Raw genomic sequence first — 13,136 nt, 5'->3', positions numbered from 1 at the left:
AATGCCTCGTTTATAATGGGTTTTCATGTTTTTGAATCATCGCTCCGGCCTGACAGGGCATCATCACAGTATGGTGAGGGGCGTAACATTTCCGTAACACGTTTGAGGTATTCGGCCAATCATAACACACTGGATAGCTGGCCAATCAGCGTACACCTCGCTTTTTCAGACCGATGAGCTTTGTAAAAATCGACGCGTTTCAGAAAGGCGGGGCATAGAGGAGAAACAATAATGTACAGTATGTTGAAAATAATGTGTTTTTTGAACCTTAAACCGCATAAACACATTTCATTACACCAAATACACAAAATAATGTTCTTTTTAGCAGCATCATATGACCCCTTTAATAGACTAACAGATACAAAGCAGCCAGGATTTGAGAGTATAAAATTCTATAAAATGGAATAAATCAGATCTGCGTACAAGTGCTGGATGTGAGTAACCACATATATGCATCAGTTAAGAAAATGCCATTGAGAAAGTAATGTAAACAGCCTCTAAATTATCAACATGACGAACACTTTCTGAAAAACTTCTTGTACACAATGTACTACATGCCTTCTGTCACTTGATTGACAGTTTATGTCTTTAGCAAGTAAAAGTCATTTTAGTACCACCAACAGGTTGCAGTACAAGTATCTCTTTGCTGTGAAATCTTAAACATAAGAATAAATATAATATTTCAAGATGAACTCTTACTGAACTTGAACAACTTATGTTTACTTAATTATCCATTCATGATTTTCAGCAGGTTTTTGCATATTTACTTGATTATCCATACATCATTTTAGTAGGTTTTAGTAGGTTAACTTTCATTTTCTAGAATATTTTAGAAAAACAATGCGAGTATCAAATATGATCCATCACGCTTTTGAGGAACACATATTTGTACTATGGTAGTTTCTTAGCTGGTGCATATAAATCATTAGATCTGATTTATTCCATGTTATAGATTTTAATACTCTCAAATCCAGACAGCTTTGTTTCTGTTAGTCTAGTAATGGTCGGGGCAATGTATTGCATTGCATTATTTGTTTTGAAACTACAGACTTCTGACTTCTTCCTAAGACATGATATTGGGAGAAATAAGAGTGACAAGTGATATTCATATGCATTTTGTATAAGTGGCCTACATTCAGCCTTAATTGCTCCTGTACCTCAATTAGTTGAGTAGCTGTGTAAGTGACTTTGGATAAAATCATCTGCAAAATTCATGAATCTGAAAATGAGTTAGTTTAGATTAAACACATTGTCAACTCGACATACCATTTGAGAGGTGTTCCCTCATATTCAAACCACATCTCCTCCACGTCTTCTGCCTTCATGACTCTGAGAAAATGTTTCTTGACTTTATCAGTGACTAGCGTCAGGTAACTGACCCGTGGGAGGAGCAGCTGACAGATTGAAAGAGAAAAACAGCACAGGTCAGGTAACATGAAACTAACCATTCTACAGCAGAAAGAAAGTCTGTCATCTCAACTGACGTAGTAGGGTTCTGCCTCTCTCTCTGTGGTTTCCTCTGGAGACAGTGTGAAACAGGCCGGTATCCTTCCGAACCAAACATCTCGGAGCACGTCCTTGTCATCCGCCATTATCATCTTTCTCCAGGTGACGCATATAATGTCTTCAGTTACTGAGCTGCTTAGAACACAGAACTTCAATATTTCATAACACCAAGATATCAAGCGGTTCTGACAGTAACTTTAGTGATTTTAAGTAAGTGTTTGAATATGATAAAATACATTTACAACTGGGGAAACAACTAAAAGTAAGTCTCATGTAAGAATCCTAAACACCCCGACACAGCAACACTGGCTCCACTAGTGACCTGCGTTTGGGATGGGACTATTTGTTTTGGTGGAACTGTGATTATTTTCGCAATTCAAAAAGTAAACAATTCACATTTCAAATAATAACATAGACAATATCAAGAAGAAACCTAAGAAACCCAATCAGCATCTGAAAATGGATATTCATATGGCCACGAATGCGTGCTTGATAGTTAACCACTTTAATTTTCACTAATTTTACTACTTTTTTTTTTTACTTCTGATGGAACATTTGAGATGAGAAAATGGTTTCATACAATAAATTATAGGGTTGTCAGAATTGTTCATTTGAGATATTTATTAAAATATTTTAACTTTTTTTTTTTTTTACTGAATTTAATACTTTCTCCTGTTTCGTTCTGTTTGTAAACACTGATTGAAAACCATGATATAATCAATTGTTTTATTCTATTCACAACCCAAGTTTTTAAACATGCTAAACATTTGTCTCAGAATGAGAGCAACATTTTAAACAACACAGAAAATGATCTGGGACGAGCCATAAACACAAATACGTATAAAAACCTCTTTTTGTATCTCACCAAGTGCTCTAAAGAATACAGAAAACACCTTCTAGCCTAAATGACTCCAGAAATAATAATTAACAGAGGAAATTAAATGTAAACATAAGTAAAATATTAGCTCTGCTAACACTGGGGCTAGTATTAGCATTTCACATCGTTTATGGCATACAGAAGAACCATGACAATCTTTAAATCGACACACTGTAAAACCACCAACTAAAATCAGGTATTAGTGATATTTAGTCGCGTTTCTGAGGCTGTAAACTGATAATGTTTGTGTAAATACAGCTAGCACTGACAGAACATTACACACGGCGACACCTTTGGAGCAATTAACGATATCAAAATGACTCGAACTCAAAAACTACTGTATCCACACATTAATAACAGACAGAAACAGAATAATAAATTACATTCATTAGATGTCTACAGGAAGCATTGGAGTTGAGCTCATCTTTAACACCAAGCGATGTCATGCATCCCTAAGATGGCACGTACCTTCAAATTAAAAGTCTCTACAAGTTAAATGCGTTCATTGTTTTTCACAATAAAAGTCGCAGTCGTTCATTCCACAGTTCTGCATACAGTAATTATTATTATTATTATTTTTTTTTTTTTTCAATGGCGCGGTTTAATTATTGATTCACTTCCGATTTGGACGGGACTGCCATCTTACAGAAGGTCAAGTGCTTTTGGTTGCGTCAATCTTTGAAACTTTTAAAGTTATAAAATAGGGATGTCACACATTATTATAACCTCATTTTTACAAAACACATTTACAAAATTTGATAGAATTACAGTTCCATTCAACTTATAAGTTGAGGGAATATTGGAGGAATTTCAGTTTTCATACATTTGAGTCATAACATTACTAGTATGAAAAAGAGATCCCTTCAGTCCGATAGATGGCGTTAAACGAAAGGGGAAAAAATGTTGCGCATGCGTTGTACTGTCTATCGACACTGCGCATGCGCGTTTTGCACATGGAGGCAGTCTAGTGAGCTGTATTAATTGTTGATGGCGTTTTAGGCAAACACATAAGACGTTTGGATTTTGCTTTCATATAACAAGTAAAATATATGTTATTTTGCATTTATTATTCAGAGTATTATACTGGCTGGCGGTGTTTTGTTGTTAATATCTTACTGTCTCTGCAGGTCTTTGGTTGTGTATGTTTATCTACGATTCGTTTAAAGTTCTTGTTTAACCAGCTATCATTCTCCACTGGTAGTTGACAGTTAAATGTGTTAAAAGACTTGTTCAGAAGAGTTACAGAGAGATGGAGGCTCCACCGGTCACTGTGATGCCCGTAACGGGTGGAACCATAAATATGATGGAGTATCTTCTGCAAGGTAAACACCATCAGTTCATAAATATAACCTCATTACTATTATTATATCCCTCATGCATCTAGTATTTACTAATCTGATCAATATTTGAAACTTTGCTAAATAAGAAATGTAAATGTAATTCATTACAATAATTATATGCACCTAATAAGACTTTTTTTTAACCGTTATTGATCTTATTATTCTCCTTACATTTAAGCTCTTTATATTGAGATTCTATAATACAAAAATTGTATATGATGTATTTTATGCTTGTCATGGAAATGTATTGGTCAGAAGAGGTACAGTAGGATCCCTGCACTATTCTTTTTTCTAAGTGACACCAACAGTGTACCATGGTATTAACACAAAACCATTTTGTGAGGTTATTTTTTGCTTTAAGTCATGCACATATTTCAGGGATTACTGGTAATCATTCTATTGATTTGAATTTGATAAAGAAACTTTGAATTGATTTGAACAGAAACATGTATGGAAGCCTGTTTCCATCATGGAAAAAAAATATTAAGAAAATAAATAAAGCCTATCGCGACTTTTCATCTCCCAGTTCTGACTTTTTTTCTCACAGATTCGAGTCTCATCATTTTGAGTCTCCTAATTCTGAGAAGAAAAGTCAGAATTGTAAGATATAAACTTGCAATTGCAAAAAATTTTTTTAAAAAGTCACAATTACCTTTTTTAATTTGTATTCCGTGGCTGAAAACAAATTGTTATGCACCTAATAAGACTTTTTTTTAACCGTTATTGATCTTATTATTCTCCTTACATTTAAGCTCTTTATATTGAGATTCTATAATACAAAAATTGTATATGATGTATTTTATGCTTGTCATGGAAATGTATTGGTCAGAAGAGGTACAGTAGGATCCCTGCACTATTCTTTTTTCTAAGTGACACCAACAATGTACCATGGTATTAACACAAAACCATTTTGTGAGGTTATTTTTTGCTTTAAGTCATGCACATATTTCAGGGATTACTGGTAATCATTCTATTGATTTGAATTTGATAAAGAAACTTTGAATTGATTTGAACAGAAACATGTATGGAAGCCTGTTTCCATCATGGAAAAAAAATATTAAGAAAAGAAATAAAGCCTATCGCGACTTTTCATCTCCCAGTTCTGACTTTTTTTCTGACAGATTCGAGTCTCATCATTTTGAGTCTCCTAATTCTGAGAAGAAAAGTCAGAATTGTAAGATATAAACTTGCAATTGCAAAAAAAAATTTTTAAAAAGTCACAATTACCTTTTTTCATTTGTATTCCGTGGCTGAAAACAAATTGTGAGATATAAACTCAGAACTGTGAAATGTAAACTTGGAATTATGAGGAAAAAGTCAGAATTGTGAGTTTATATCTTGCAATTCTGAGTTTATCTCTCACAGTCAATTTTTCTCAGAATTGCAAGAAACACAGTCAGAATTGTAACACAGTTATATCATATAAACTGCAATTACCTTTTTATTTCTTAATTCCATGACAATAAAAGGCTCCCATAAATGTGTCACTGGTTTTTAATTTTTAAGTAAGATTTGTAAAGTTATATCTTCTAACTTTACTCTTTTGTTGATTTTTTTTTTCGGCACAGGCAGTGTGCTGGATCAGTCTCTAGAGAGTCTCCTACATCGACTCAGAGGTCTGTGTGATAACATGGAGCCTGAGAGCTTTGCTGATCATGAGCTGGTGTATCTCCTGAAGGGTCAACAGGGCAACCCGTTCATGCTGCGTGGGCGCCGCTCGCTTCTTCACCCCACTGCCCCTTGGCATCTGCGCTATCTAGGTCAGCCGGAGGTGGGCGACAAAAGCCGTCATGCCTTGGTGCGAAACTGTGTGGATGTGGCTGCCTCACACAGCTTACCGGAGTTTCTCAATGAGATGGGTTTCCGCATGGACCATGAGTTTGTGGCCAAGGGTCAAGTGTTCCGGAAGGGTGCAATGAAGGTGGTAGTGAGCAAACTGTTACGTGTCCTGGCGACAGGAAACACGGAGAACACAGAGCCACTGTCTCTGTCGTATCTTGTTGAGCTGAGCGTACTGGCTCCTGCAGGACAGGACACTGTGTCTGAGGATATGAGAAGCTTCGCAGAACAGCTGAAACCTCTAGTGCACCTGGAGAAAATTGACCCTAAAAGACTTATGTAGTGTGACTTCATTTGAGACTGTTGCTTGTGTTATTATGATGATGGGTATTTTATACTAATTGATTGATAAACATTCAAAACGTGTATTTTTAGTAACTAAGTAAGTCTAAAATAACTGAATGATAAAACAAATGTGACAAATAAACCTTTCATTTGAGTACTTTCCTCCCTTTTTACCACTTGATGATTTCAGTTCTTAAACTATTATTTAAAAAAACAATGCTTCATGAGACTTAGACAGAAAGTTAATCTGTGTAAATTCATTCTTGCATGAATTGTTGCTTTTGACTTTAAACAGCTGGTATGTCAAACGGTCTGTGTTTAAACAACATCCGTCCAAGCCTACAATTTCCCTAATGATTTCATTTTCAGCATTATTAGCCTACTCCAGTCTTCAGTGTTCTGAAGTACTTATTTGGGGCTGGTTAGTAAAGTTTTGCAATCACTATGGCACATCCAGTAAGAATGCAAGGACTCTGATGTTTCTTCTTCAACATTCTTCACTGTAGATGCAAGTATACAGTGGGTACGGAAAGTATTCAGACCCCCTTAAATTTTTCACTCTTTGTTATATTGCAGCCATTTGCTAAAATCATTTAAGTTAATTTTTTTTCCTCATTAATGTACACACAGCACCCCATATTGACAGAAAAACAGAATTGTTGACATTTTTGCAGATTTATTAAAAAAGAAAAACTGAAATATCACATGGTCCTAAGTATTCAGACCCTTTGCTGTGACACTCGTATATTTAACTCAGGTGCTGTCCATTTCTTCTGATCATCCTTGAGATGGTTCTACACCTTCATTTGAGTCCAGCTGTGTTTGATTATACTGATTGGACTTCTGCAATATAACAAAGAGTGAAAAATTGAAGGGGGTCTGAATACTTTCCGTACCCACTGTATGTGTGGTTTTCTAGCTGCACGCACGAACTGGAAATAAACTTGTGGAGAACACTCATTAGCTCCACACTAAACTTTCTAATGCAACGCACTTCTTTTTCCTTCTAGTGGAACTACTTTCAGATGACGCTAAAGCTGTACTGATTCGTAGTTCCAGCTGTCAATTAAAAACCCACCAATAGCATTCACTGTCCATTGTTAGTTATCACAGTCCTTTACAACAGCCACCCCCGAATTTGCACAGCCAAATTCATCTTTATTTAGAAGGACTTGTCTCCGTTTTGTCAGTGTTATGGATGGATGGTAATTTAATAAGACAAGCTGCTGGTCTGGTGTATACTTTGTCTTTTATTTTGACCTCTGCTGTCCTAATCAGTCCATTAGCTCCAGGAAAGACATTGGTGATCTGTCCTACTGGCCAGACAGCTCTGGGTAGTTGAGGGTCTAGGATCATCACAATCATGCCAGGCTGTAAGTAATCAGTGTCTTTCTGCCACTTGGAACGTGTCTGTAGGTTAGGAAGGTAATACTTGATGAACTGTCTCCAAACCTGATCCGCGAGGACTTGCGTGTGCCTCCATCTGCGACGACTTAAAAGTTCTGATTCATGGTAGACAGCCTGGGGGAGCGATGGATCGAGCGCCCCATGAGGAGAAGATTGGGTGTGATGGGATTGGGGTCTGCAATCCCAATCCAAAATTGATGCATAACCCAGAGGTTTTGAGTTTAAGATTCCTTCCACTTCCATCAGCACTGTCCTTAACAGTGTTGGGGAAAGTTACTTTTAAAAGTAATGCATTACAATATTGCGTTACTCCATAAAAAAGTAACTAATTACAGTACTTAGTTACTTTTTATGGAAAGTAATGCGTTACGTTACTTTTTAAATCTGGACAGGGCTTGCTTGTTTGTTTTTAAAATAAAAAAGTTCTATTTTTGGCAAATATAAAAGCCTTTTCACACCAAAAGTGAAATGAATAAGCCTCAGATTGAAGGGAAAGTAAATTTACGTCCGTACAGTAGAATGCAGAAGAAGAAATTTCAACACACCAGCAATAAAAAAAGACACAAATGTTTGTCTAGAGTAATTTTTACTTATTAGTATGGTTGAACTGGATCATCGAACGTCAAAAGCAAAGACATTGGTTAATAGAATGGTATTAAATACATAAAGGATATTTGTGTTGTTTAACATTTAATTATGGCAGGTTTGCGTCATATTCTGTGTTGCATTATTTTTATTCATTTTGAGGAATACTGAATCTTTTTTTTTTTTTTGTGAGTGATTTGAATGAATGCATATTCATATTTATTTTAGAACTAAAGTAACAACTTCTGATTTCTCAACATGGGGACAGGAGAGCTGTCAATTAATACATTTTCAAATAAGTAACGCAAGTTACTTTTTTTTTTCAAAGTAACTCAGATATTCTCTTGTAAATTAAAAAGTAATGCGTTACTTTACTAGTTACTTGAAAACAGTAATATGATTACGTAACTCGCGTTACTTGTAATGCGTTACCCCCAACACTGGTCCTTAATACCTCCTCGGTCATGCTTTGACTTTGCAAAGTGGCATATAGTGCAGACTTGATGGATCTTATTTCTCGTTCCCAAGCTACTGGACTACTGGGTGTGTTGAATTTAAACTGGATTTGTTCTTTTGCCAGTTGTGCTTGCAACGAAGGATTCAAGGCTGTAAAGGCTTCCTGGAGTTCTCTTTGCCCACCTTTGAAATTAGTGCCTTGATCTGAAAGTAGCTCAGACGGCTTACCTCTACGAGAGATAAAACGACGCAGTGCCATCAGAAAGGAGTCTGTATCAAGACTGTGTAGGAGGTCTATGTGGATGGCACGAGTGGTGAGGCACATGAAAAGGATGTCCCAACGCTTTTCATTGTGTCTTCCTGCTTTCACTGTAAAGGGACCAAACAGTCCATACCAGTAGAAAAGAAGGCAGGCTTAAACAGTTCCAGTCTAGCTTGGGGTAGGTCTGCCATTAGGGGCACAACTGGCTTGGCTCTCCATTTTTGGCAATCAAAACAAGAGTGTTGTTGTTTTTTAACAGCTGCTCTACTTCGCAGAATCAAGTATCGGCGGCGAAGATCTGCGAAAACTCGTTCAGAACCTGGGTGACAGAGTTGGTTGTCTATATCCTGAATGAGTAGTTGTGTTACTTTTTGAGCTGGGTCTAGAACCACTGTGTGGATAGTATCTGGATCTAGCTGTTCACTGCGGCGGAGTCGCCCTCAGACTCGGATAATTTGGAATAGTATTCATATTCAGGTGCGAGGGTGATTAAACGGCTAGATGATGGTACTGGTCTGCCCATTGCTAGACAGTCAAAGTCTTCAGGGAAGCTATCTTGTTGAGATTTTCTCAGGAGATCTGTTTCTGCCAATTTGTAGTCATCAGCTGTTGGATTTCCCTGTTTCCCAGCCGTGGCGTAAGAGCACAGCTGCTTCAATTAAATCTTTAAAACTGTTGTACTGATTTGATTCTGGGAACGAGTGATCTTCAGCGACAGCTACATGATTGCAGCAGATAGATTTCCTCAGTTCACAGCTGTCAATGATACCTTGGTCTGGGGTAATGGGCCAGTGGTCCTGTGGCTGCCAGAGGAATGCTGGTCCTTGTCTCCACCGATTATCTGTTGCTAATTCTACCAAAGTTTTTCCACAGGTGATGTCGTCTGCTGGATTAGTGGTAGAATCAACATAACGCCAGGTTTGATCATTGGTTAGTTCCTGAATCTCAGAAACTCTGGTGCCCACAAAAACCTTAAAGCGACAGGAGTCAGACTGTAGCCATGATAGTACTGTGGTGGAGTCAGTCCAGAGGAAACAGGAACAGATGTCTAATGTAAGCTCTCTATTGACAAGAGAAGCTAACTGAGCACCAGTAAGGGCTGCACACAGTTCTAACCTTGGCATGGATATGATCTAGCCTTCTGCCTTTTGGGGGTCTCTCATTAAGGGATTATCTGTGCTGCGGAGGTTGGTCATTACCGCTTCCTTTGTGGCTTGTAGTTTTGGCATGTGCTTTACCCTGAGAAGAGGAGTGGCATAGCGCTGGATCCCATTGATGTCAATCCGTTTGGTCTTCGCCTCTAACAGGTTAACTGCATCTTGATCTTGCTTAGATCTAGTGACAAGCTTCTCATTCCTTTAAGGCAATACATCCAGTTGCCAAAGTTGCTGCTCACAAGACAAAAAACACGAAAACACCTTTCTGTCGGGAGAGAGAGAAGCCGCAGCGTGTGAACGCGCCGCCATCTTGTTCAAAGAACAAGATTTGTTCTTGAACAGTTCGAACAGTTCGTAGGAGGGAGACATAATGGAAATGTTCAGGCACTGTTGAGTCTGAAGCTGATCATGGACAAGCTTGGCAGGACCCTGGACTGTCCAACCCAACCTCGTATTCACTGCTGCTGGTCCACCAGAAGGACCCAAGGGCACTGGTGCAATTGGCGTGATTAAGTGAGGATAATCAGAGCCAATTAACAAGAGTGGATGAGCTTTGTCAAGGGCAGGAATGGGCAGTCCTCTGAGATGGCTGTATTTGCTTTGTAGAGCTTTAATGGGGTAAGTATGTTCTGCCAATCCTAGCTGATCTGCTGTGAATGCTCTGTTGATCTTAAAGACCTTTTGAGGCTGACCAGCAGGCGAAATGGAGAAGGAAACTGTATTACCTCATATGAGCTTCATGTCCTGTCGAACTGTTCTCAGTACCAGGTCCTCTGTCTTTCCGTGAAGATTCAGTTTCTGAGCAGCAGCCTGAAGGAGAATTGTTCGCTCTGAGCCATCATCTAGAATGGTGAAGGTCTCTAGCACATGCTCTCCATTACGTAAAATCACTTTGGTGACTTTCAGCAGTACCTGACTGCAGCCTGCTTGCCTATCCAAGTACAGAACCTGACTGGTGGGACTGAAAAGAGGAGGGGTTTCTCTGATTTGTCTATCATTGAGCTCGTGGAGTGCCTCAAGATGCCTGCCCTTACAGATTTTGCAGATTGTTTTCAGACGGCACTGTGCTGCTTGGTGGGTGCGACCACAACGCCAACATTTATTGTTTGTTTTTACCCAGTGGCTCTTCTGTTCTTTAGTAAGCTGACTAAAGTTCTGGCACTGATTCAAGTAATGCTGGGTGTTGGAGCAATAGGGACAGTATGCCTTTACCTTGTCTTGAGGTCCAGTAGTACTTGGACCAGACCCTTCTGTCGGTGGATTGGTGGGGGGAGGGTCTGAGCTCTGAAATATGGAAAATGTCTTACTAGACTTGACGTCCTTACGTCTGTCCTTCATTTGATCAGGGTGTTCCCTTCTTTCTCCAATAAACTCAAAGCCACTTTCTTGAATTGTCAGTTCGTATTCCAGCCACTCTGCAAAGTTCAGAAGTGTGGGGATGCGGACTCCCAAGGGATACATGTACCTCTTGAAATCAGCTCGCAGGTCCTGAGGTAACTTGGATAGTAACCTAGTAACATGTGAGCCGCACTGGAGTTCAACATTACCACTTTCACCAAGTTGATTTAGCATGCCCACAAGAGCTCTGACCTTAAGTGTAAACTTCTTAAATCCAGTTGTATCATGACTGCGGATACTCGAGCCTTCCATGAGGTCAGCAATATGGCGCAGAGCTAACTGGTGGGGCTGTCCATACTGTTCTGCCAGGGAAGCCATTGTGTCTGAATAAGTTATCTTTGAATTTGTGTAAGATTCTGCTATCAGAAGGGCATCCTCGAATTTGAGATGATCTATTACAGCGGTGTCCAATCCTGCTCCTGGAAGGGCCGGTGTCCTAAGAGTTCAGCTCCAACCCCAATTAAACACACCTGAACCAGCTAATCAAGGTCTGACTAGGCATACTAGAAACTTTCAGGCAGGTGTGTTGAGGCAAGTTGGAGCTAAACTCTGCAGGACACCGGCCCTCCAGGACCGAGTTTGAACACCCCGATCTAGGAGGATCTGATATATAAATCTCTCCATGGCATCTTGAGGGAGAATATTATCCAGGGAGATCTTCAATCTTGCAAACTCTCGTGGGTCCCCTTTGGTGAAATCTGGAATTGTGGGCTTAGGACCTCGATACAATTTCTCTTGCTGAGGGTTGTGGAAGTCCTCACCAGTCTCCTTGTGATACTGCATACTGACATGAAGAGGTATGGGGGGATACCTGGACTGTCTATCAGTGTCATGTGCCCTCTGCACATCAGATGCCACTGAAGAACCGTCATCTGGTTCAAAGTATTCAGGAGTCGCTGGATACAAAGATGGGTCTGATGTCCTACCAAGTCTACGCAAACATTCAGTTAATTCCTCCACTAAGTCTGGTATAGCTGCTGTTGGAGGTGGAGGTAGTGGTTAATTCACTGCAGTTCGAGGAAGTGGGACATCATCAGCTACTGGTAGAGGTGGGGGTGGCCAATCCTCCTCTTCGTGTCATTTCTCATTGCATGTCTAAGACTGTAGATTGTAGTTTCTGATTCTCCGTCTTGAGCTGTTGAATAGCCTCCAATATCTCCAAGGATACATCCCCTGATACACTGTGGTGAGGTACAGGTGTGCTGTCATACATCTGTTCAACCTGGCCAGAATGGGTAAATGGTCCAGCTGAAGTGTCGAAGTATGTGATGAGTGAGGGGGTCATCTTGGCTACCCTCTCAACACGATGATAAGGCTCCTGTACCACTGTGGTGGGAGGCATAGTTTGAACAGCAGGTGAAGGTTGATCATACTGCGGGAGAGAAACATCATAATCTTCCAACCAGGCTGGTGGTCGCACTCGCCGTTTAGGACGCACATCAGCAGTGTGCATAAACATAAAACCATGTCTGCTTTTGTGATCGGAGAAATGACAAACAACAAGTGCTACTCTACACTGCTCAAAACTCACGTTTGAACCGTCAGTGGCAAATTCTTTAAATATAAAAAACATACTTACAGTCTGTGAGTCAGAACAGCCGGCATTGTAGTCTACTCTACCAGGATCAGGAAACAGTCCTCCATAAAATGCGCTGGACACATCTGAATATATTTGGGTTGAACTGTTCTGGAACAGTGTTGTAAATACAACGTAACCACTGATTTCTAGTCGTGTCCTCTATTGGAAGGCCAAAGTAGTTTGGCTAAATTAGTTTCGCTTTCACAACGAAACACACGGTGGGCTAGAGTGAGCAGAGGCCTAGAGTGAGCGGAGGGCGGCGGGCTAGAGTGAGCGGAGGCCAGCTTGAGTAAGCGGAGGCGGGTGGGCTTGAGAACGGCGCAGCCGGCGGATTCGATGAAGGAGCGTCCGGCGGGCTTGTGGCAACCACGTGACGACCCCGGGCTGGACTCTGCTTCGTCCACGGTGAAAGCCGATCCGGCGATTGACAGCGCGCAGTTGATGT

General features: G+C 39.9%; 2 protein-coding genes across 4 annotated transcripts in view; one reads left to right on the top strand and one right to left on the bottom strand.

Annotated features, from left to right (window-relative positions):
* Positions 1–2,858, bottom strand: part of LOC107661007 (autophagy protein 5-like) — a 35,064-nt gene extending 32,206 nt beyond the window's left edge. For both annotated transcript variants that reach the window (XM_016450451.1, XM_016450452.1), the window contains exons 1-3: positions 2,767–2,858; positions 1,485–1,638; positions 1,267–1,394 (exon numbers count right to left, since the gene is read on the bottom strand). In XM_016450451.1, coding sequence (XP_016305937.1) covers positions 1,267–1,394; positions 1,485–1,598 — 242 coding nt within the window. In that variant the 5' untranslated portion in view covers positions 1,599–1,638; positions 2,767–2,858. The remainder of the gene's footprint in view (positions 1–1,266; positions 1,395–1,484; positions 1,639–2,766) is intronic.
* Positions 2,859–3,274: 416 nt separating this feature from the next.
* Positions 3,275–6,021, top strand: LOC107661027 (mediator of RNA polymerase II transcription subunit 18-like). Of its 2 annotated transcripts, none has more exons than XM_016450474.1 (3): positions 3,275–3,423; positions 3,585–3,705; positions 5,292–6,021. In XM_016450474.1, the coding sequence occupies exons 2-3, from the start codon at positions 3,633–3,635 to the stop codon at positions 5,843–5,845; spliced, it is 627 nt and encodes a 208-aa protein (XP_016305960.1). In that variant the 5' UTR covers positions 3,275–3,423; positions 3,585–3,632; the 3' UTR covers positions 5,846–6,021. The 2 variants fall into 2 exon arrangements, with proteins under 2 accessions (XP_016305960.1, XP_016305959.1); XM_016450473.1 differs by having other exon boundaries at positions 3,511–3,705; positions 5,292–6,020.
* The last annotated feature ends 7,115 nt before the right edge of the window (positions 6,022–13,136 follow it).

This window comes from Sinocyclocheilus anshuiensis, unplaced genomic scaffold (genome assembly GCF_001515605.1).
Source record: "Sinocyclocheilus anshuiensis isolate Anshui unplaced genomic scaffold, SAMN03320099.WGS_v1.1 scaffold1036, whole genome shotgun sequence".
Taxonomy (NCBI): domain Eukaryota; kingdom Metazoa; phylum Chordata; class Actinopteri; order Cypriniformes; family Cyprinidae; genus Sinocyclocheilus; species Sinocyclocheilus anshuiensis.
This window is presented reverse-complemented; position numbering and strand designations above follow the sequence as displayed.